General features: G+C 37.8%; 1 protein-coding gene across 3 annotated transcripts in view; it reads left to right on the top strand.

The window, feature by feature from the left end:
• LOC123318393 (dynein axonemal heavy chain 8-like) overlaps positions 1-22,229 on the top strand; it is a 1,393,903-nt gene that overhangs the window by 47,138 nt on the left and 1,324,536 nt on the right. For all 3 annotated transcript variants that reach the window (XM_044905013.1, XM_044905020.1, XM_044905005.1), the window contains exon 4: positions 21,612-21,751. In XM_044905013.1, the coding sequence (XP_044760948.1) occupies positions 21,612-21,751 (140 nt within the window). The remainder of the gene's footprint in view (positions 1-21,611; positions 21,752-22,229) is intronic.

Raw genomic sequence — 22,229 nt, 5'->3', positions numbered from 1 at the left:
GACGAAATATAGCTTCGCAGTCCATCAAAAAATCCAAATCCTTATGTTTCTGGTTACTAATCACACCTGTTCTTATTCTCGAGTCGAATGCTGATAATGAATCATCCCAATGAACTCGGTCCCGCGCGCTTTCCTTCGTCTACTCAGACCTGCACCAATTCGTTGTTGTTGTTTGAATTGTTGTTTCAATGATTTTATAGAACGGATCTGAGCTTCGAGTTGCTGTTTTCTCCAATTGAAGTACAACCTGGCAATTCCCGATACAGTTTTCTTATTGCTCTCGTACATTCCTTTATACCTTTTATTGCATGCTCATTATCAGATGTAGTGATAAATAAAGCCATAAACGACTTTATTAGTCACTTCATCGCAACCAAAAAGGGTTTTCATAAATATATTAGGTCAGACATCCTCCTCAAAAATCGATTATATTCTAACAAATAAAGACATGAAAGATTGTAAAGCTGACGTATTTCCGGTTCAATTTGGCGATCATAAAGCTTTCTTACTAGATGTTTTCGTTGACAATAAAGTGAGGCATGAAAATGGTCCTCAACGTAAATTGTGCAGAAATATGTCACCTCAAAATCTGCTGAATTTGGCTGAAGATGTTTCTAACTATTCCTTCGCAGATTTATATGAAAATTCAGATGTAAATATTATGTTTCAGACATTTGTTGACACGATAAGAAGCCTTATTGAGTATCACTGTCCACTAGTATATAATAATGTAAGAACCAGCATAACAAAAAATTGGATAACACCCAGAATAAGAGAAGCTAGTGAAGAATTGAAACATACTCATTGGCTTAACAATAATTTGAAAACTAGTCAATCACAAAAACTGTACAAGGACGCAAAGAATGCTTTCAACCATATGATAAAGATGACTAAGTTAAGCTTTTTTGAACACATGATTAGAATATCTGATAATAAAAATAAAATGGTTTGGAGAATAGTGAATATGGAAACTGCAAAAAAAAACTAAAAATAATAATAGTTAATTTAAATTGATTATTGATGGTGTAGGGATTTCTGAAGATGTAGATGTGGCCAATTCTTTTGCGAAATATTTTTCTGAGATTGCTAAATTGAGCCTAGAACGGAATTACGGTAATGCACTAAGTCAAATTTGTACAACCTCTTCTATTCGCAATCATTCTTTCTACTTCCATCCCGTAGATAGGATTGAAGTTATTGGAGCAATAAATCAATTGAAGAATAAAAAATCGACTGGTCATGATTTGGTTTCTGTGAGGATAATAAAACTAATAGCGGATGATATTTCTGAACATTTCGCCCATCTTGTTAATGAATCAGTTTCTTATGGCGTTTTTCCAAATTGTTTCAAGCTAGCAACTGTAATTCCAATACACAAAAAGGATGATATGAATGATGTGGCCAACTATCGCAAAATTTTTATATTAAGTGTATTTTCGAAAGTCATACAAAAAATAATACTAGACCGCATGATGTCATACTTAGTTAAATTCAATGTTATTGCCGATTGTCAACATGGCTTCAGATCTAAACGCTCAACTGGGACTGCTATAGTAGGTTTTATTCAGTTCGTTCAGTCATCTTTGGATGAAGGTTATGCTGTTGCCGGTCTCTTTTTCGACTTGTCGCGAGCTTTTGATACCATTGATCCTAATTTCCTCGAAAGTAAACTTTATAATCTTGGATTTCGGGGTACTTTCTTGGGATGGATTGTAAGTTTCGTGACCCATCGTAAATTAACTGTGAGGGTGGGAGATCAATGCTCTTCTGAATTTGCTGTTGAACTTGGTGTTCCACAAGGTTCGGTACTAGGACCATTACTATTTATATTATTTATTTTATAAATGATTTATCGGAACATATAGATTGGTTTTCGTCAAATTTAAAAAAACTAATATCCCTCAAAAAATCAACTCACAGGGAATTCAAACTCAATTAACGGAAAGAAGACTATAACGAATTTGTTAGAATCAGAAGAGAATGCAAAAAAGAATCTGAAACTTGTTATAAGGACTATATAAAATCAGTAGAAGAGTCCATAGGCTTCAACCCAAAATTTTTCTGGAAATATGTTAATGATTTAAAAGAAAATAACACCCTTCCAAACATTATGTACTTAAATGAAGAAAAATGCAGTAATACACGAGACATAGCCGAATTATTTCGGAGAAATTTTGCGAAGGTTTACAAACCAGCCAATCCCAGAGATATTGATGTACAATATGACAAATACGTCCACTTAAATAATTGTGTACTTTCTGTCGAAGAAGTTCTCAACTGTCTTTGTTCACTTCCGGAAAAAAATGACGGAGGTCCAGATGAGATTCCTTCCATATTTCTGAAGCGATGTCGAGCGGAATTGGCATCTCCATTGTGTGACCTCTTCAACCTATCTCTGCGCTCGGGACGATTTCCTACTCAATGGAAACTTAATTTTATAATCCCGAAATTCAAGTCCGGTGATAAGAACAACGTAAAGAATTATAGGCCAATTTGCAAATCCTCATACCTACCAAAATTGCTCGACACCCTGCTAGTAAACAAAATTTCACCATGCTTCAAGCATATATTCATAGAGGAGCAGCATGGATTCATTCCGAAAAGATCAGTCACGACCAATCTTCTGACATATTCGAATACTTTACTAGAATCCATGAAGAATGGAAAACAAATCGACTCTATTTATACAGATTTCAAAAAGGCATTCGATTCAGTTGCTCATTGGTTGCTTATTCGTAAACTCAAAGCATTAGGGATCGACTCCCCGTTATTAGATTGGTTGGCTGATCGAATAAAAAACATTGAACTAAAAGTGCTTATATCAGGTACATGTTCAGCGGAATTCATTATGGAATCTGGCATACTTCTATAGGGAAAGCAATCAAGTTCAGTTCGTTTCTACTTTTCGCAGATGACTTCAAACTTTTTCGGCAAATAACATCATTAGACGATTGTGAATTGTTGCAGCTGGATTTGAATGCTATCATAGAGTGGAGTTCGACAAATGATATGGAATTCAACATAGAAAAATGTCAAGTGGTGAGATTCAATAGATTAAAATCACCACATCTGTTCGAATACAAAATGGACCAGATTACTTTGAGAGAATCGTCTACGGTTAGAGATCTTGGGGTTTATTTTGATTCTAAAATGAACTTCATTCATCAAATACAATACGTAACGAACAGAGCGTTCAAAATGCTCGGATTCATAAAAAGAACTATGAAACATTTCAACAATTTAGATGCTCTAAAGATAGTTTACTGCAGCAACGTCAGGAGTATTCTTGAATACTCCACCACCGTCTGGTCGCCAGCTTATACCGTACATAAAAAGAATATAGAACGGGTTCAGAGAAAATTTCTGAAATGGATAACCTTCAAGCTGGATCTCCCGTTGATAACGGAGAATTATGAAATTGTCCAAAAGAAACTGAATTTAAGATCACTTGAAATGAGACGAGAAAACTTTGACATAATGTTTGTGTACAAACTCCTGAACAATTTTGTCGATAGTGAATACCTATTGCATCGAATAGGACTAAACTGTAAGCCAGCACCATTGAGATCCAGAGAAACGTTTCACGTGAGGTTCAATCCTACCAACTACACAATGAACGGCCCAGTCGATAGAGCACTACGTTCAACGAATGGTTGTGACTTGGATATATTCTCTGCATCAATCTTTGCACTAAAGCGATATTTCGAATCTCAAGATTTGATTAATAGATGAGAACTCCTTCACTGGAGTTCTAAAAAATTTATATTTATTTTTGATATCACGCTTTGAATTATGTTTTTTTTTCATTATAATGTAAAATGGCATGTCCGTATGAACAAATAAATAAATAAATAAATAAATGGCCAAAATTGTAATATTTGTAGATGATACCTCATTTGTTGTGAGAGCAAAGAGTTTAGGTGATAAGTGATATGAAATGAAGTGATAAAATTCGAACTGAGAGAGTCCTCTCCGTTAAGTCTGAGTTCTGGAAAGGAGGTTCTCCGTTCCAAAAATTCCACAAAGTTCTTAGGTGTAATAGTCGATAGCAAATTGAGATGGTGCGAACATGTTGCCCATGTTAGTAAAAAACTCTACTCTTCTTTTTACGCTATACGCAGACTGAGGAGCTCGCTTCCACTCGAAGCATTATTGAATGTCTATTATGGTCTAGTTTATTCGAAGCTGTCATATAATATTGAGGTCTGGGGCAACTCAATTGACTCCATGAGATTACTCATTGCACAGAAACGTATCTTACGTTTAATTTTTGATCTTAGCTCACGAACATCTTGTAAACCTATCTTTCGTAAACATTAAATTCTGACTGTTCCATGTATCTCTCCAGCTTTCATCATTATAACACAAGAAATGTAAGCTTGTTGTCCATACCTAAGCATAACACCAGCAAATTTGAATCATCTCCAACCTATATATGTATCAGGTTATTCAATAAACTACCAGAAGGTATAAAAATTCTCGACAAAAAGTGTTTTCGTGCAGCAGTAAAAACATTGTTGTACGAGAAATGTTACTATAGTGTAGATGAATTTCTTTGTGATACTTTTTAGGAATTAAGGATTTTTTCCTTGCTCTCTTTTTCTGCTAGACAAATATGTTCGTTCTATGCAATTTCCTGACTTGTCCTATACATTGTTAAATGTCTCACAGGATAAATAAAGATTTATTATGACTTTAGCCTTGCGGCTTTCACACTCCTCTCCAGAGGAAAATTCACTTATCCCAGATATCTCAGATATCAAAAGGATTAAGCTCTGTTGGAGCCCTTTCCTGGTTTTCGGGCTCGTGGTGGTGGTCGGGTTCGGGTCGCTCCTCGGCTCCCTGCTGTAGGTTGGATTCCTGCTCCACCTGCACTTCCTGTCGGAGCAGACGGTGTTCCTCTGCATTCCCCATGTACTTGCGTACAGTTCTCGCCGTTCCGAGCAGTACCACCTTCTGCATGACTTTATAAATATTTTCGTCCAACTGAAGTTTTTTCAAGTTCTCTAGTAGTTTCTTCGGCATCAGGCCTGTAGATGAAATGACAATAGGGATGGTCTTTATATCTTTCAGCTTCCACTGTCTTCTGGTTTGTTCCTCGAGATCTCTGTATTTTGAAATTTTTTCAGTGTGTCTATCTAAAAGATTGTTATTATTTGGAATTGCCACGTCGATGAATAATGCTGTGTCCTCATCCTTATTGAGCAATATGAGGTCTGGTCTATTGTGCGTTATTTTCCGGTCTGTGAGAACAGTGCGATCCCAGTAGAGCTTGTAATGTTCGTTTTCCAGCACAGCATCTGGATGGTAATTGTAATAAGGAACCCTTTTCGAAGTTAGAAGTTGGTGTTTTAGTGCTAATTCTTGGTGAAGAATCTTGGCAACAGCATCATGTCTATTTTTGTACTCCGTGCCCGCGAACTTCTTACATCCCCCGGTGATGTGCTGGATAGTTTCATGTGTCGCACAGCCATAACGACAGCTATCGTCCGCCACTGAGGCATCCTTGGCGATGTACTTCATGTAATTTCTTGTTGGAATCACCTGATCCTGGATGGCGAGCATGAAGCCCTCTGTCTCAGGAAACAACCTTCCGGAAGTCAACCAGTAGTTCGACGCAGATATGTCGACGTAATCATGGTTGACCTCATTCTGGTGCCTCCCATGCAAAGGTTTGCCAATCAGTTTCTGCATTTTACTTTCTGCAGAGTGTTCGACTGTTTCCAAGTGATCCTGGTGTAGCTTTAACGGTGTAGAAGTATCAGCAACACAAACTACTCGATGGAGTTCTGACGAAGCTGCCTTGCTCAAGAAATAGTTTCGAAGTCCCTCAATTTCCTGGGACATACGGTTGGACAAATCAACAATTCCTCTACCCCCAAGATGTCGTGGCAGCTCTGTCCGTTCTATTGAGCTTTTGGGGTGATGTTTATTGTGTTTAGTCAGCATCGTCCTTATTCTTCTCTGTAAAGCTGCTAAATCGGTGGTCGTCCAAGAGATAATACCAAATGAATAGCTCAGCGCCGAGCAAGCGTAGGTGTTAATCGCTTTTATCAGATTCTTGCTGTTAAGACCAGTTCTCATTATCCTCCTCAATCTTCGGGTGCACTCCTCCGTTAATTCTTTCTTCATCTGGGTCTGATTGATTTTTCTTGCCTGTTTTATGCCTAGATACTTGTTTGTGTCTCCTTCCTTTAATGCTTCAATTTCTGCACCTTCCTTGAGTTTGAACGTACCATCTTTCATTTTCCCTCTCGTTATGTTTAGCAGTCGACATTTTTCTAGTCCAAACTGCATTTTGACGTCTTCCGAGAATCCTTCCACCATTTTCAGCATCAGTTGCATTTGTTTTTTGGTAGATGCGAAGAGTTTCATATCGTCCATGTATAGGAGATGATTCATTTTCATCATAGTTCTACTGCCGCTCTTGATGGAAAATCCGTAGTCCGTAGAATTCAATCTATGAGACAAGGGATTCAGAGCCATGCAGAACCACAGAGGGCTCAGCGAGTCTCCTTGGAAAATTCCGCGTCTTATTGGAATAGGTCCTGTTGTAATGGAGCAATCTGCTGCTTTCATTTGAAGACTAGTACGCCAGGTTGACATGGCGTTTTTCAGGAACTAACAATATTGGGATCCACCTTGTAAATCTTCAAGATCGTCAAAAGCCATTCGTAAGGTATAGAATCGAATGCTTTTTTGTAGTCTATGTACGCAGCGTAAAGATTCCTTCGCTTGGAGAACGCTTGATTGCAGATAACTAAATCTATTATTAGTTGTTCTTTGCACCCTCGGCTGTCTTTGGTGCATCCTTTCTGTTGCATGGCGATGATGTTATTTCTTTCGCAATGGTTGTGAATTCGGTTTGATATGCACGATGTGATTAATTTGTACGTCGTTGGAAGACATGTGATCGGTCGGTACTTGGATGGGTCTTCTGTATTCCTTTGGTCTTTAGGTAACAGGTATGTTGTGCCATGTGTAAGGAATACTGGCATTCTTTCAGGATTTTCAATGACATCATTTATTGCGGAGGTCAATTTGTCATTCATGATCCAAAGTTTCTTGATCCAGAAGTTCTGTGATCCATCAGGCCCAGGTGCTTTCCAGTTGTGCAGTCCTCTGATAGCTGATTTTACTTCTTCAATTGTGATCATGTCTTGCTGCATCGGCTCATATTTTATAGCTTCAGATTTTTCATCTTCAGTCCATCCGGTATCTCCATTGAACTCAGGTTTCGTTGATAATTGTTCGGTCCAGAATTGTTCAATGGCTTCCTTTGGTGGTAATATTCCATTTTCTCCATCCGACGATGTGAGTGACCGGTAGAAAGATTCTTCCGACTTTTCGAATGAATTATTGTCTCTTTTCCGGCTATAATTGCTTTTATATCTCCTCAGGCGTTCTGCATACAGAATTAATTTTTGCTTCAGAGTGTCGAGGCAATGGTGAGCTGTAGCATTCTCCGTCTCTCGTTCTGTGTGTGTCCTGTTTCTATCCATGATCTCTTTGGCAGCTTTCACAACCTTTCTTCCTCGATTCCCGTTCAAGTACTCCGTCAGTCGTCCAATGTCTCTTCTTAGCCTTTCTGTTTTGTGTTGAAGACGTTTCTGCCATGCTGGCGCGTGTAATTTGTGTAATTTTGGACCATCGTTGTTCGTTCGGCGAATTTTTGCCCCTATGGTTTTCGCTGTCGTCAGCGCTGCACAGTGAAAAATTAGATGCAGATATTCCAATGAACTCCCGTTCTGTAGGTATTCAGGTAAAACTTATTAAAGATGTCGATTATAAGTGACAGTTTCTTGGATGTATTGAGTCGTGGAGGTGCTACTCGATGAAGAGGATCTGTTCCTTCCAGTTCGGCAAAGTATCTCCTCATGTCAGAGTCAACTTGTCGGTGGAGCTCTTCCCTATCGTCCTGGTGTTCAGGCTCACTTGCGTTGCAAGATGGACTTTCAGTATCAATGTCTTCTGGGTGTTGTTGTCCAGGCATGTGAATTTCATCAGAGTTGTTTGTGTTATTCTCTATTGCTAGCGAATGCTGAAGTTCTCGTTTAATTGCGTCGATTCGGGCCGTTGGTATTAGTTCATTTCTCAGAATTAGGCGGTACTGGTCTGCCACTCGTTGTTCAGTGACATTGAGATTTGGGTAGGCGTTGCAGAATTCCTCATGGAGCCTTTTCCTATAGTTGTTCGTGTTCTGCCCTAGTCCCGTGATGGAGTTATATATGCGCACAATAGTTTCATTCATGGACGTTGTCCACTTCATACGCTTTCTAACTAACCCCGCTTGGGTGAGCACTGGCTGAATATCCTGCGCAGCACCTTCAGCGGTTCGAGTCGGCAATTGAATTGGACTCGTTGGTTGCTGTTGTTGCTTTGGAGCTGTAGCTTCTTTTGCAGCAGGAGCCCGCTTCCTCAACATCCTGCCACCGACGTCCCGCATGCTGTCATGTCCAGCGCCGGCTCCAGACATGCCCTGACGATTCCCAGGCAGTGACTTGTTTCCGAGGCTTCTCGTAATCACCATTTTCATGGGTTTGTGCTCCCCTTTCTCGGTTTGGGTGAGGGGTAGAGAAATGAGAGCAGAAAGAGCACCCCTATAAAGGATGTGAAAGAGAGAGGAAGAAGGAATGGGACTGCGGACAGCAGGCGTGGCTGGCTGCACCGTCTACGTCGTTACGATGGCTACCCGGCAGGCCATCTACCAGATAGCTGCCAGGCAGGCTAGACATTATTATTATTATTATTAGTCGAAGACAATTCTCTATAATGAAGAATGTGATCACGCCTAACAGGGGGGCAATGAATAAAATAATGAGGATAAATTCAGATGCATACCACCCGACGATATGAATATCGACAAGTGTTACGATCTGAATTGAGCTAGCCAATTTGTCATCGTCAAGGCCCCCAAATGGAGTACGCTCCACCGAAGAAAAGCAGCAAATGAGGCCGAAACCATGGTCAGCATCTGCTTTTCTTCGGTGGAGCGTACTCCATTTGGGGGCCTTGACGATGACAAATTGGCTAGCTCAATTCAGATCGTAACACTTGTCGATATTCATATCGTCGGGTGGTATGCATCTGAATTTATCCTCTTTACAATTCTCTATGTTGAACATTTTAGATACAACTGAAACAAAATATCCATGTCAACATTTTAAATATTCTCAAAATCGGATACAACACGCGAAAATAGCCGAAGATTTCCGAAGATAGCCGCAGATTTCCGAAGATAGTCGAAGATTACCGAAGATACAAAACGTACACAAGAACGGATATTAAGCGGATGCGAAGTTTATATGAAACGAGTACACAACACAGTTAAGCTGTCAGCTACAATATAGTTTCAGGCAGCTGAGCTGACAGCTTCAGCACAGCTCCAGACAGTTCCAGACAGCTAAGCTGACAGCTGTTATAAAGATTATGAGCGGATACAAAGTGGATGTATGAATTATACTTTTCTGATAAATATTGAAGTTAATAATTTTATATTTTAATTAATAACATATATCCCAAGCATTCACATGCAATAATTCATATCAGTCTTCAAGTCTTCAATTTAATTTGCTTGCAACAATTTTGTGATTAAAACACAGAAATAAGAAGATTGATCTCAGAGAAGTCCTTGGACTCAGTAAATCTCCATATAAACTGCCATCTATAATAAATATTTATATAAATAAATAATGCGAGATTCAACGGCTTCTCCGGCTTCTAAGACTTACGTAAATCTTGAGATGATATAATTTTATCTGAATATTTTTTTCTGGATAACAGATCATCATCATCATTGCTGTATCCCGTTACCGGGAATAAATCTACAAAAAGAAAAAAAAATTTGCAAAGACTTGTAATTTCTTAGGGCTAGTTACGACTGTGTGCCCTCCTGTGACTGAAGAGACCCAACCGTGACCTGGCCGCCGCTGTATCCTTCTCGATTCTCCATTATAACTGTGTACCAAAGACCTCCACTGTGACCTGTCTGACGCTAGTTGTTCCCAGTTATGATTGGCATTAACTAATTTTAGGGATTGATGTAGTGTATCCTTAAACCGCTTATACTGGCCTCCTGGTTTTCGGGCTCCCTCAGTGAATTCGCCATATAGAGCTATTTTGGGGAGTCTTGTGTCTTGCATCCTCAGAATGTGGCCGCTCCATCTGAGTCGGGCCCTCGTTACTTGAGTCTCAATTGTTGTACAACTCGCCCGTTGCAAGGCTTCTGCATTCGAAACTTTGTGGAACCATCTGATGTGCATTATCTGTCTTAGATGACGTTGTTGCATTTGTTCAAGCTGTTTAATATGTCGCCTGTAGGGCGTCCAGCTTTCGCTTCCGTAAAGAAGCGTTGGGAGGACCACTGCTTTGTAAATAGTTGTCTTGGTCTTCAGATTGAGGTCCTGATTTTAAAACACTCTGTCCTTTAGCTTCCAGAATGCCCGTGATGCCGAATTGATACGGTTTTGTATTTCCGTGTCTAGATTAGCCCTAGTATTCATGAAGCTTCCCAAGTATTTGAACTGCTCGACCTGTTCTAGAGTTTCATTCTCCAGGCTGATATCTGTTTGAAGGCTTTCTGGCGGACTTACCAGGATTTTGGTCTTGTCGATATTGTCAAAGTATGTTGCAATGATGTTCACAAACGTGTTATTCGCTGCAGGAAAGCGTAGGGTCATTAAACGTTCTGAGATACCAACTGGATTATCGGTAAGTTTGGCGGCCAGGTCGTTTCTAATGGCAAAGCCTACGCCATGTTGTCTGATTTCGCCTTCGTCCGAATAGCGTGTCTCGCTTAAGGCAACTATCCTTATCGATTAGGGCAGTACGCCTCTCTGGTCGGTCAGCCTTGTGGTTGTCTAGCAAGGTTCTGACGTTCCATGCTGCAAAAGCTATGTGCTTTTCATTGGTGTTTGTTCGATGATTCACTCGCTCAGGCACCCTCCCCCGGAGATCCGAATGGGAGGGTATTTTTACCTCCGGATACAAATTTTGTCCTGTTCGACTGATCCATCTTTTTGTAGGAGCTGCGTTAGAAGGTGTTTAAAAACTGGTAACGCTGTCAGTGCAACTTTGGTTGCGGCTACGACTAGATTATCTTGTGGCACAGGTATCCTGAGATGACAAGGTCTGAGACGTAACTTGAGCAACGCATAAAGCCATTTCCTGCTCAAGCCAATGTTTAGGCTAGGTAATTGTGGGAAACAGAGTTATACCGCTCATGTTCGGTCGCCAGAGCCTCGTTCGTAAGAACAGGGTGCCATATACATTCCTTATTTTGATTTTAAAAGGATCGTTTATGGTGCTGAGACATTTATACGTCTCTGAAAATAAAACGAATCTTGCCTCATCAATCAATTTTATTTTTTTCAACCCGTATGAATGGCAAACAAATTCTTGAACCTTATTGAACATACATATTATTCTGGTTGCTTTCATCTGCAAGTCCAAGGTCAGCGAATGTTTTTTGAAAATCTTCGCTTTGCTTCATTATCTGCAGTGGTTTTTCATCTTTCTTGTAAAAAGCTGGGTTAAAATCACATCCAGTCAAAGCATGTATTCCAGGAAGAGCATTGCAAACAGAATTTCCTAATTTTTGATGCATTGTACTGACATTAATCATCCTTTGATGATTTCCAGTTGTTAATTTTGTACTTGTAACTTGGAAATTTTCGTTCTCGGATTGGTAATTTCTGGATGATTTAAAAAGAGAAGCACTTTTGGACAGTCTAGATTTCTCTTATTCACAACACAGTTAAAAATCTATTTCACAGAGTACTTACTCGTGTCCGTTCACATCAGTAGAAGAAAAGAAGAGGGCCTTTTTTTTTGTTTTTTTTTTTTGTTGTTGCAGGGATAAAATCTGCAAGACAGACAATCCACCCTCTCCTGAGGGGGAACAGTGTGGGGTTTCTCACTCTTCTGAGCTCGAGACCCACTAAAAACCCTCAACTGCTTCTTGAATTTTGGTTCCGGGCATTTGTCTATAAACCGTTCATCTCTTGGTCGGTTTTCTTCTCGCACTCTATCGTGCTGGGCTTTATCCTCTATTGGATTAACACTTTATTGAATTTTTCAATAAGTTTCTGTTGTTATTTTGATCTCCTTTTAATTGATCTCTTGGTCTCCTTCGGTGAATTCGTATTCTCCTTTTGTCTTCCTCTGGGTCTTAGTCCACTAGTCTCCTGAGTTCTTGATTCGGATGGTTTTTCGCTGTTTTGAATAATTTTTCTGCTTTTCTGTTCATGAATTCCGTTATGGTTTCCCATTTTAGGTCCCTGTAAATCTGTCTATTCCTGACAAACCAAGGTGCATCTATTGCACATCGGAGCAGCTTGTTTTCAGTGGCCTAAATTCTTTTGATATGGCACTTTGCCGCGAAACCCCAGGCAACTGATCCATATGTCAGTTGCGGCCTAGCAACGGCTTTGATTATCTTCAATTTTGTCTCGTTAGACATGTGGCTTCTTCTTCCTATCAGAGGATAGAGTATATTCATCGCTGCTTTCGTTTTGTCGATTGCTTGTTTGATATGACTTTTCCAAGTAAGTCCTTTGTCAAGCGTTATTCCTAAATATTTGGCTTCATTTTTCCAGTCGATTTCTTCGCCGTCAACTTCTAGATTCGTTGTGGGTCGCAGTCTTCTCTTCTGAAGTGTTATTGATTGGCTCTTTGTCCATTGAGCTTGATTTTCCACTTTATGCACAAGTCATTTCTTTCGTCAATCGTTTTTCGTAGAACTCGTTCTATTACTTCTGGGTTGCGGTGTCGAATTGCTATGCCTGTGTCGTCAGCATATAACGTTAGCATGGTTCTTGGATTTTTCGGAATATCGTGGATGTATATGTTGTACAGAAGTGGCCCAAGTACTGATCCTTGGGGTACTCCAGCCTCTATACCTCTTGTTGAGGAGCATTCTCCTCCCACTTTCACGTAAAATCTTCTATTTTTGAGATAATTCCTGATCAACTTGCATATTGTGATCGAATATCCAGCACATCTCATCTTATATATTAATCCTTTATGCCATACTCTGTCGAATGCTCTGGCGACGTCTAGTAAAACAAGACCTGAAGCTTGTTTATTTTGGAATCCCTCTGTGATGTATTCTGTGAGCCTTAATAATTGTTGCTCTGTTGAATGCTCCCTTCTGAATCCGAACTGTTCTGGTGGAATAAGTTTCAGATTTTCGGTTTCCTCATTTAGCCTAGTGGCCATAATTCTTTCTACTTATTTTCTTAACGCCGACAGTAGACTTATCGGTCTGTAGTTTTGTGGGAACTTCTTCTCTTTGAATGGTTCATTGAATACTATGACTTCTGCTGTTTTCCTTTTCTCTGGGTAGTGTTCTGTCCTCATAATTCCATTCGTGTTATTTGTTAGAGCGGCTATACCTTTTCTAGGTAATTTCTTTAACATAACATTCGTTATTTTATCGCTTCCGGGAGCTTTCCTCTTCTTCAAATTTCTAATTATTACCCTGATTTCATTTGGCGATGTTGGCTTATCTATTTCAGCAGTCGCTGGTAATTCATCCATTTCTTCAACCAGTTCTTCCAAATCATCATTATCGTCGACTATCCTGTAATTTATTCTCGATTCTCGTTCGATCGAGTCCACCAATGCATCTGTCTTATCAGTATTGGTATACGCCATTCCCCTTTCTCCGTATAGAGGTGGAATTTTAGTCTTTTCTCCTCGTAGGCTTTCTTGCATTCTCCATGCAGAATGATCGATTGTATTCAGTTCTTGAATCCTTTTGTTCCATCTGCTTGTTCTTAGATCTTTCAGGGCATTTTTCAGAACTTGGCTATGTCGGTTGAGGTTCCATCTATTCAGATCAATTTTATTCATCCGATATATTTTTCTGAGTCTTCGATTTTCTCGTATGAGATCTTTTACTTCTTTAGGCGTATCGCCATGCGGATGACTTGGTGCTGGTCTCTTCACTCATCTCGTGCTTTTTTCGTAAGCTTTCAATATAATCTCTTCCAGTTTATCAACCGCACATTCCAGATCGTCTGGAGTGCTTATTGTTGGAATTTCTGTTATTTCCGATTGTATTAATTGGCTGTATTAAGCCCAATTAGTATATTCTCTTATTTCCAGCAGTTTTCCTCTTGGTTCTTCTCCAATTGTCAATTCCAAAGTTTCAATCGAGAATGCTTGAGTTGTAGACAACTATACTCCTTGAATATGCTGGTAAATATTAAAAAGTCCAGAATCGTTTTTGAGCCCATTGTACAGGGTGGGCAAATTTCGATGTTTTAGCACTACAGCTTTTAAACCAGAGGAGATAGACAAAATCTGATACCCCATTCTCGGTCTCTTTTCCTGAGAAACCAATAAGTGTAGTAGTCATTTTTGGCCACCTTCTTTTGTTTTCGAGTTATAAGCGAAAATTGGAAAAATGGCGATTTCGAAATAAATTTATATCTTCGCTAATACTGATGATAGAGCTCTGAAATTGAAACATTATACAGGCACTTTTTTGAGTAGAATCCAGTGGCGTGCTTGCTTTTTCAGCAGGATGTTTAATTACGGAGCTATGACCCAAAGTTATGTTTTTTTGAATGGGAACACTAGTTTTCTGTGCAATCTTTTGAGAGCTTAATTTTCCCTGATTTCAAAAATATATAACATCATATGGTTTGTATCAATATAAATGATAGAAAATGGTCAAAAACCTTTTTTCTCAATATTTCTATGGTTTCAACTTTTGATGAGCACAGAAAAATACAGTTGCCTAAAACATAAGCAGTCTCCTTCCGGCAATGTCATTCTTTCTATGCTTTTTACCAATTTTCACAAAATTTGAATCCAGATATATTTCATAAATTTTCATATTAATGAAAGGACTTATAGAAAGAGACAATGGTAATCATACGATGCTATATTTTTCTATGCTCATCAAAAGTTGAAACCATAGAAATATTGAGAAAAAAGGTTATCGACCATTTTCTATTATTTATATTGATACAAACCATATGATGTTATATATTTTTGAAATCAGCAAAAATTAAGCTTTCAAAAAATTGCACAGAAAACTAGTGTTCCCATTTAAAAAAAACATAACTTTGGGTAACAGCTTCGTAATTAAGAATCCTGCTAAAAGGGCGAGCACGCCACTGGATTCTACGTAAAAAAGTGCTTGTATAATGTTTCAATTTCAGAGCTCTATCATCAGTATTAGCGGAGATATAAATTTATTTCGATATCGCTATTTTTCCACTTTTTGCTTATAACTCGAAAACAAAAGAAAGTGGCCAAAAATGACTACTACTATTGTTAGTTTCTCAGAAATAGAGAACGAGAATGGGGTATCAGATTTTGTGTATCTCCTCTGGTTTAAAAACTGTAGTGCTAAAACATCGAAATTTGCCCACCCTGTACACTGCCACAATACCCGAACTAAGATGGTTTCCTTGAGCGTACCTAGGTGTTCAAAAACTATAGGACAGCGTCACAGTGACTATCTTGCGCCGAAACTCTTTAATCAGCTTCCTGCTAACATCTTGAGGATAAACAATGTCAGAATGTTCAGAAAGAGGTGTGATTATATCCTATGGAAGGGAGAGACTACACGACTTCATTAACCACAGGTGGGGGTGTGGATAAAAAAAAAGAAGTTATACAGGGTGTGGCGTAATGAATGGATAATATTGAGCCTGGGGGTAGAGGACTCTATGGCGGTTCAGAAAAATATATTTTACGTTTAGTAAAAGTGCCTTGGTTTTCGAGATATTCGAGATTTTCGAAAATTCAAGAGAATTACACACTTCGCCACTCGTTTTGCTGGCAAGACTACAAATGAGGGAATTTTTTCAAACTGTTTTTTGGATAGTATTCCTGGATAGATGATCTATCGAATGTAATTCATTATTTTTGAGGCGCATGAATAGTTCTTCATGAAAAAAAGATCTAACTCAACTTTTCCGTTTTGCTAATTTTTTTTCATAAGTTCAACCCAGCGCGGTGTAAGAAATAATATGGTTACCTGAGAGCCAATGCAAGAAAAAACATGCCAGTTTCATTGAAATTCCGAAATGGTATAACTCTCTGTATTCTCAGCATTAAATACAAAATAAATTCCTATTACAATCAGTTGAGGCCTAGTTTAATGTGAACAGTGTTTCTAAAATTTTTATTAGCTAAACTGAGAAATGCAAACAGAATGAAGCAATCGTCTATAAAAAGGTATTGAGCATTTACTGAAGCTCATGGTGGCCTCTTAGAGAATCTTTTGTGATATTTAATTCAATGAAACGATACTCATTTTGAAATTGTTGATATCCATGCAATATGAAGCTATGATTCATTAAAAAATGTATACTATATAGAGCATGTATCAGAACTCATGATGGCCAATTTAAGCATCATTTGTGATTTGTGAAACTTTATTCAATGAAAGGATATTTTAAAATTGTTATTTTTTCTCGTTTTCTTTTATTATTGAACCCCAACGTTGTGAAATCAATATTTTCAAGTTATGCAATAAATTTCAGCATTTTTGTAACAAGGGTCTTGACTCAATGTAATGAAAATTACCTAATTTTCAGCTTTTTTTCTTAATTACATAAGTGCTGAAATTCACTTCGTTACTTGAAATTCGCTTAACAACTATCAACTTTATAACTATAGGGCTTAATAATGAAAGAATACGAGGGAAAAAAACCAATTTTAAAATATTGTTTAATTGAATCGAGTTTTACAAAAAGTGTTCAAAGTGTGAATCAGGAGCTGTACTAGATGCTCTACAACTTCTTATGAATAATTGCTTTATTCTGCTTGCAAGTCTCATTTCAGTTGCTAAAAATTAAAGAAAAAGGCTCACGTCAAACTCTGATGCCTTGACTCATTGTAATAGAAATTTATTTTGTATTTAATGCTGAAAATAGAGTCCCAGGTGACCATATCTCATAACAGTTATGAAGCAGAAATGTATCCCACGCTCCTTGTTTTATAACAGATATATCACACTAAGAGTACAAATACAGAGCGCTTATGTAGCAGCTATGCTCCTATGTCCGCCTCAAACAAGGAACACATCTCCTTTCTGAAAGGAGCATAAATAGTTCAAACATGGATCATGCAAATATTTGTTTCATGGGAGATCTATAAATATTACGTTCATGTGCTATGTTTATTATGTTTCATTTGTTATGAAAATGCTTTCAAAAAAAGCATTAAAAATTATGGAAATTAATATGAACTATTGCAATATTGAACTCGTATTTTGATTTTTCAAATAGTGTGTATTTATCGATCATTTTTTAAAATAAAATTGATTATTGTTCTCCAAGAAAAATTAGGACATGTCTTTCTGGTCTTTGCACTTTCCTGCATTCCATAAAAAGAATAATCAACAGTTCATTAATGCAGGAAAGTGCAAAGACCAGAAAGACATGCCCTAATTTTTCTTGGAGAACAATAATCAATTTTATTTTCAAAAATGATCGATAAATACACACTATTTGAAATATCAAAATACGAGTTCAATATTGCAATAGTTTATATTAATTTCCATAATTTTTCATGCTTGAAAAGAATACTATATGCATATTTCATATCTTTCTGAAGAAAATTTTTAATATAAGTATATGATTTATTCATTTATTTCTACTTATGAGGTACATGCAACACGTGAGGAAATAACTTATATCGAAATATACACCAAACAGAGGACATTATTTATTCAAATATAATTTTTATATGCTGGATATAATGAAAACATAGCCTATTATGTGTTATAGGACTGCTATGAAAATACGAGAAATGATTTATTGACCTACAGTTCGATATCCATATCACTTTAATTCTTTTCAGTAATTCACCATTTCACTGAAAAATCACTATGATACACAAATAACTTATCAAACGTTCAATATCTGCACTTATTAACTTTGAGTAATCCACTATTCAACTGACAAAACGTCTAAATGATAATAAATACATATCGAAACGACAGCAGTATCAATAGCATTTCTCACAATCCTCCATATTTGTTTACGTTTTACAGCGCCCTCGACCCTCGACGGTAGTTAAAACGCTTATGGTGTCATGCTATGTTCATGATCTCAAAATGATACATGGCAAATAAAGAACAATATTACAAATATGTTACGTGGATATCAGGGAGCGGGAACATGAAATTTACAAAATGTGGATATAATTTCGATACAGCACAGGTACATCTCAAATATCGCATCAGACACGTAATAGTTACAGAAAAATAACACATAACAAAGTTCCCCATTCGATCTCCCAAGAAAACATAACAGATATGTTACTGGTCACTTGGGGTGAGTTATACCATTTCAGAATCTCAGTGAAACAGGCATGTTTTCTCTTGCTTTGGCACTCAGGTAACTGTATTATTTTTCACACCAGGCTGGGTTGAACTTAGGAAAAAAAATAAGCAACACGGAAAATTTGAGTTAATTCTTTTATTCATGAAAAACTATTTATGCGCCTCAAAAATAATAATTTACATTTGATAGCGCATCTATCCAGGAATACTATCCAAAAAACAGTTGGAAAAAATTCCTTCATTTGGAGTCTTGCCTGCAAAAAGAGTGGCGAAGGGTGCGATTTTCTTGAATTTTCGAAAATCTCGAATATCTCGAAAACCAAGGCACTTTTACTAAACGTAAAATATATTTTTCTGAACCGCCATAGAGTCCTCTACCTGCAGGCTCCATATTATCCATTCATTACGCCACACCCTGTATATACGAAAAAACATGAAAAAAAGTACACAAAACGATGACATAAATAAACGAAAAAAAACACGGTACTCAGTTCAAGTATAATAGTAGTATAAGTGTTTTTTAGATAAATTGCGTGAACCATTTGTTCACTCATCATCAGGGGCGAATTTTCTACATCACGTACAAGCAAAGGCTACCTGAGCCGGAGCTTCTGTGATATCATCTATTTGTTCATGCATTTTGCTCTATTTTCATTCATATTGTAAATAATTTATGGTGAATGAATATTATTATTATTATATTATTATATTTTTCAATATCGCAATATCTATTACATCTGGTTTTTCTCTACCAAAAGCAAGATATGTCGGTAGCTCTGGTCCAATCACTATGGCATTTTGTTTTTCGGCGAAATCCTTGAGTATTTTGCCATTTCTATTCTCTGTTATGCTGTTCCATAATGGGGATTTACAGTTGAAATGTTCGATGGAGATTTTCGGGTTTGTTCCTTCCAACATGTTGTTTATCTGTTCTTCCAATAAATTGTTTTGTGGTGGCTTATATGCCGAGTTAATTTCGACTCTTTGCCGATTCAATTCGGCAACAATCGTCACTTTTTCTGTTTTTCCTTGTGTTTCGTCGGATCTACTTTTGAAGTAGTGTTTCAGATCTGTTCTCACCAATATTGCTACCCCTCCTCCGGTGTTTGTAATTCTGTCACATCTATATGTTTCATAATTCATAAAATTCAGTCGTCTGTTCCGGTTTATTCTTGTGTCCTGTAGGGCTATAATATCAGGTTGTTTCTCTGATATTATTTCTCCTATCTCGGCTTCCCGAGTGTTGATACCGTTTATGTTCCACGAGATTATCTTGAGGGATTTTTTTCTAATATCTTGTTGAAAATTTTCTCCGTGAAGATATCTAAATCATCGGCTGATTCAGATATCTTTTTCTTCTCCTGTTGACTGTTCACAGCCTGTTTTATTGGAGGCTTCTTCTGTTTCTCTTTCTTCTGAACCGGTTTTGAAGTCTCCCTCTTCTTTTCCTGTTCTGTCTGTTTGGCCTTCGCAAGTTCCTGAATTTTTTGAACAGTAGATTTAGTTTTTGTAACCGGCTTCTTCTGTTCTGCTGGTTTTCGGGAATTCTTCTTTCTAGTCACCAGCTTGAACTCGCTACATACTTTGTAGCTAGCTGGATGGCCCTCTTCTCCACATAAGACGCATGTGGCATTTCTCTCTTCACCTTTTCTGGCGAGTGTGCAGTCATTGCTGCTATGGCTTCCTGAGCACTTCACGCATCTCCACGGGAAGGAGCATTTGTTCTGTGCATGTCCGTACCTTTGGCACCTAAAGCACTGGCTTGGACTTTCAGGCTTTTTTTTTTGTTCAACCACAATACATAGATTATAGAGTCGCTCCACTTCGAAGATTTCCTTTTTCTGGGTTTTAACCAGGTAGAGAGGAATGGGCTTCTTCGTCTTGTACGATGTCATTCTGGACACCTCAGCGTCTGATATTCCCTGGAATATCAGGTCGTCCTTAATAAACGCAAGATCAGCGTCGATTGTTAAATGCCTGATGACGGCATATATCTTCTACTCTTCCTCCATTTGGTAGGTAAAAAATTCTTCACCATGGTGTTCGAAAAATTTGGTAATTTTTCTATAATCATCTACGGTTGACGCGATGATTCTAATACAGTCTTTAACTACGGTTTCGCGGCTATAGTTGAACTTCTTGGTGTAGAGTGCTTCAGAAATTTCTTCCCAATCTGAGGTGCCCATCATCGTGATGGGTGGGATTCTTTTTTTTCTAGGCACTTCAGGTGCTTTTTTTGTATTTTCGTCGTCAGGAGCTGTCTGTACACGCGCGTTTATATGGGGGCACATTTTGAGGTTTAGCAATCAGCGTTGCTTGAGTCCTCTTAATGTCAGAAGTCACATTATTTCTCGCTGCCGAACTCGCAATTTCGGCAAATGTAGAAGGTTTCGGCGCTGAAAGCTTATTTATTTCTTCTTTCGCTAGGCGGAGTTCATTAATCAATTGGCGGACTCTTTAATTCAGTTTTGCGTTTTGAGTTATCATTTGCTCGTTATCCTCTCGTAAAGTAGTCTGTCCTTCAGACTCATTCTCGCTGAAGTCGTCGACTTCTTCGGAAGCTTCCATGTAGGAACCTTCATTATCTGAGGTCTCCGACATGGCTAAACGTTTTTAGTTTTGTTTTTACAAAGATGGTGAATATCAATGAGAGAGAGAAGAACGAAAATCACCAATTATTATATAGAAAAAGTCTCACCTGATGTGATTTGCACAACCAGCGATCGATTTGATCTGGACTGAATACAACACAACACAACAAAACTCATTCACAAAACTCGTGTAATCGTTAAATCACTCAACACGTCTACTCGCTTCGACGTCTCGCTCTCGATTGAAGAGGGCCTTTTTGTCCGACTCCGCTCATTTTATATCTTCATCCCCACTCTTTTCCATCCCTTCTCAATTCTCGGTACTTGCCAAACCTCCAGAAACCTTATGGTTCGCAAAGTAGCCGATAGGACTTTTGACAGAATGTATAGAACGTTTCAAATTAGATTTAGACGATATCTTCCTCTAAAAAAATATGTCCGCTATTAACGGTCGAAATCGATTATTGTCTGTGGTGTTAATAGTCACTGTAAAATTCAGACGCATTTATAGTCAAAGTCTAACGTGTTCCCATGAAAAAATATCAAACTGAGAATTTCGCTAGAAATTCGAAGTTATATTGATTTTGTACTTTATGTTTTATGACTTCAGGTTTTTTCGGGTCGTTAGTATATTATGAATATCGGAATGAATGGATGAACAATGATATTATTATAACTTATTATAAAAAAATAATTTTGGTTTCTTTCAGAGACGGGAAGAATGAAAGAACCCAATGGCCCTCCAATCAAACGAATATATGTTTCTCCTGGTATGCATCCATTGAATTATAAAGGAGTAATAGTTTACAAAACGATTGCACAACAAGTTGATATGAGGAATCTCAACGATGTGAGTCTATATCTCTCTTTACATTACAAACTTATAAAATATACGGAATTATCTTCTGATCTATAATAAATATTATTTTGTTGGGAGATTTGTTTTGCAATTTGCAATTTTGTGTAACCTAATAGTCGAAGATCCCAGAGCGATCAGACATAACTTATTTTCACACAAAAGGGGTCTCAGTAGAGTCTCATGTGCTATGAATAACTGCGACCTTGTGGACATTGTCTTGTGACACTTGGTCAGGTACCAGTTGGGAAAGGTAACTTAAATTAAGCGTTACTCAACCTAAATTTATATGGTCGATTTTCATTTGTTTTGTAGAAATTATTCTGAAGTAATAAGTGTCAGACACTTTTCATGGATCACAACTCGTGAGAGACGCTTTAAAGCTTCACAAAAAATAAATGAAATTTACTTATTTTGAAATATGTTATTAAGGCAACTTCAACAAAGTTATATTTCATCAGACAGACAAATA

The sequence above is a fragment of the Coccinella septempunctata genome, chromosome 1 (genome assembly GCF_907165205.1).
Source record: "Coccinella septempunctata chromosome 1, icCocSept1.1, whole genome shotgun sequence".
Lineage (NCBI taxonomy): Eukaryota > Metazoa > Arthropoda > Insecta > Coleoptera > Coccinellidae > Coccinella > Coccinella septempunctata.
This window is presented reverse-complemented; position numbering and strand designations above follow the sequence as displayed.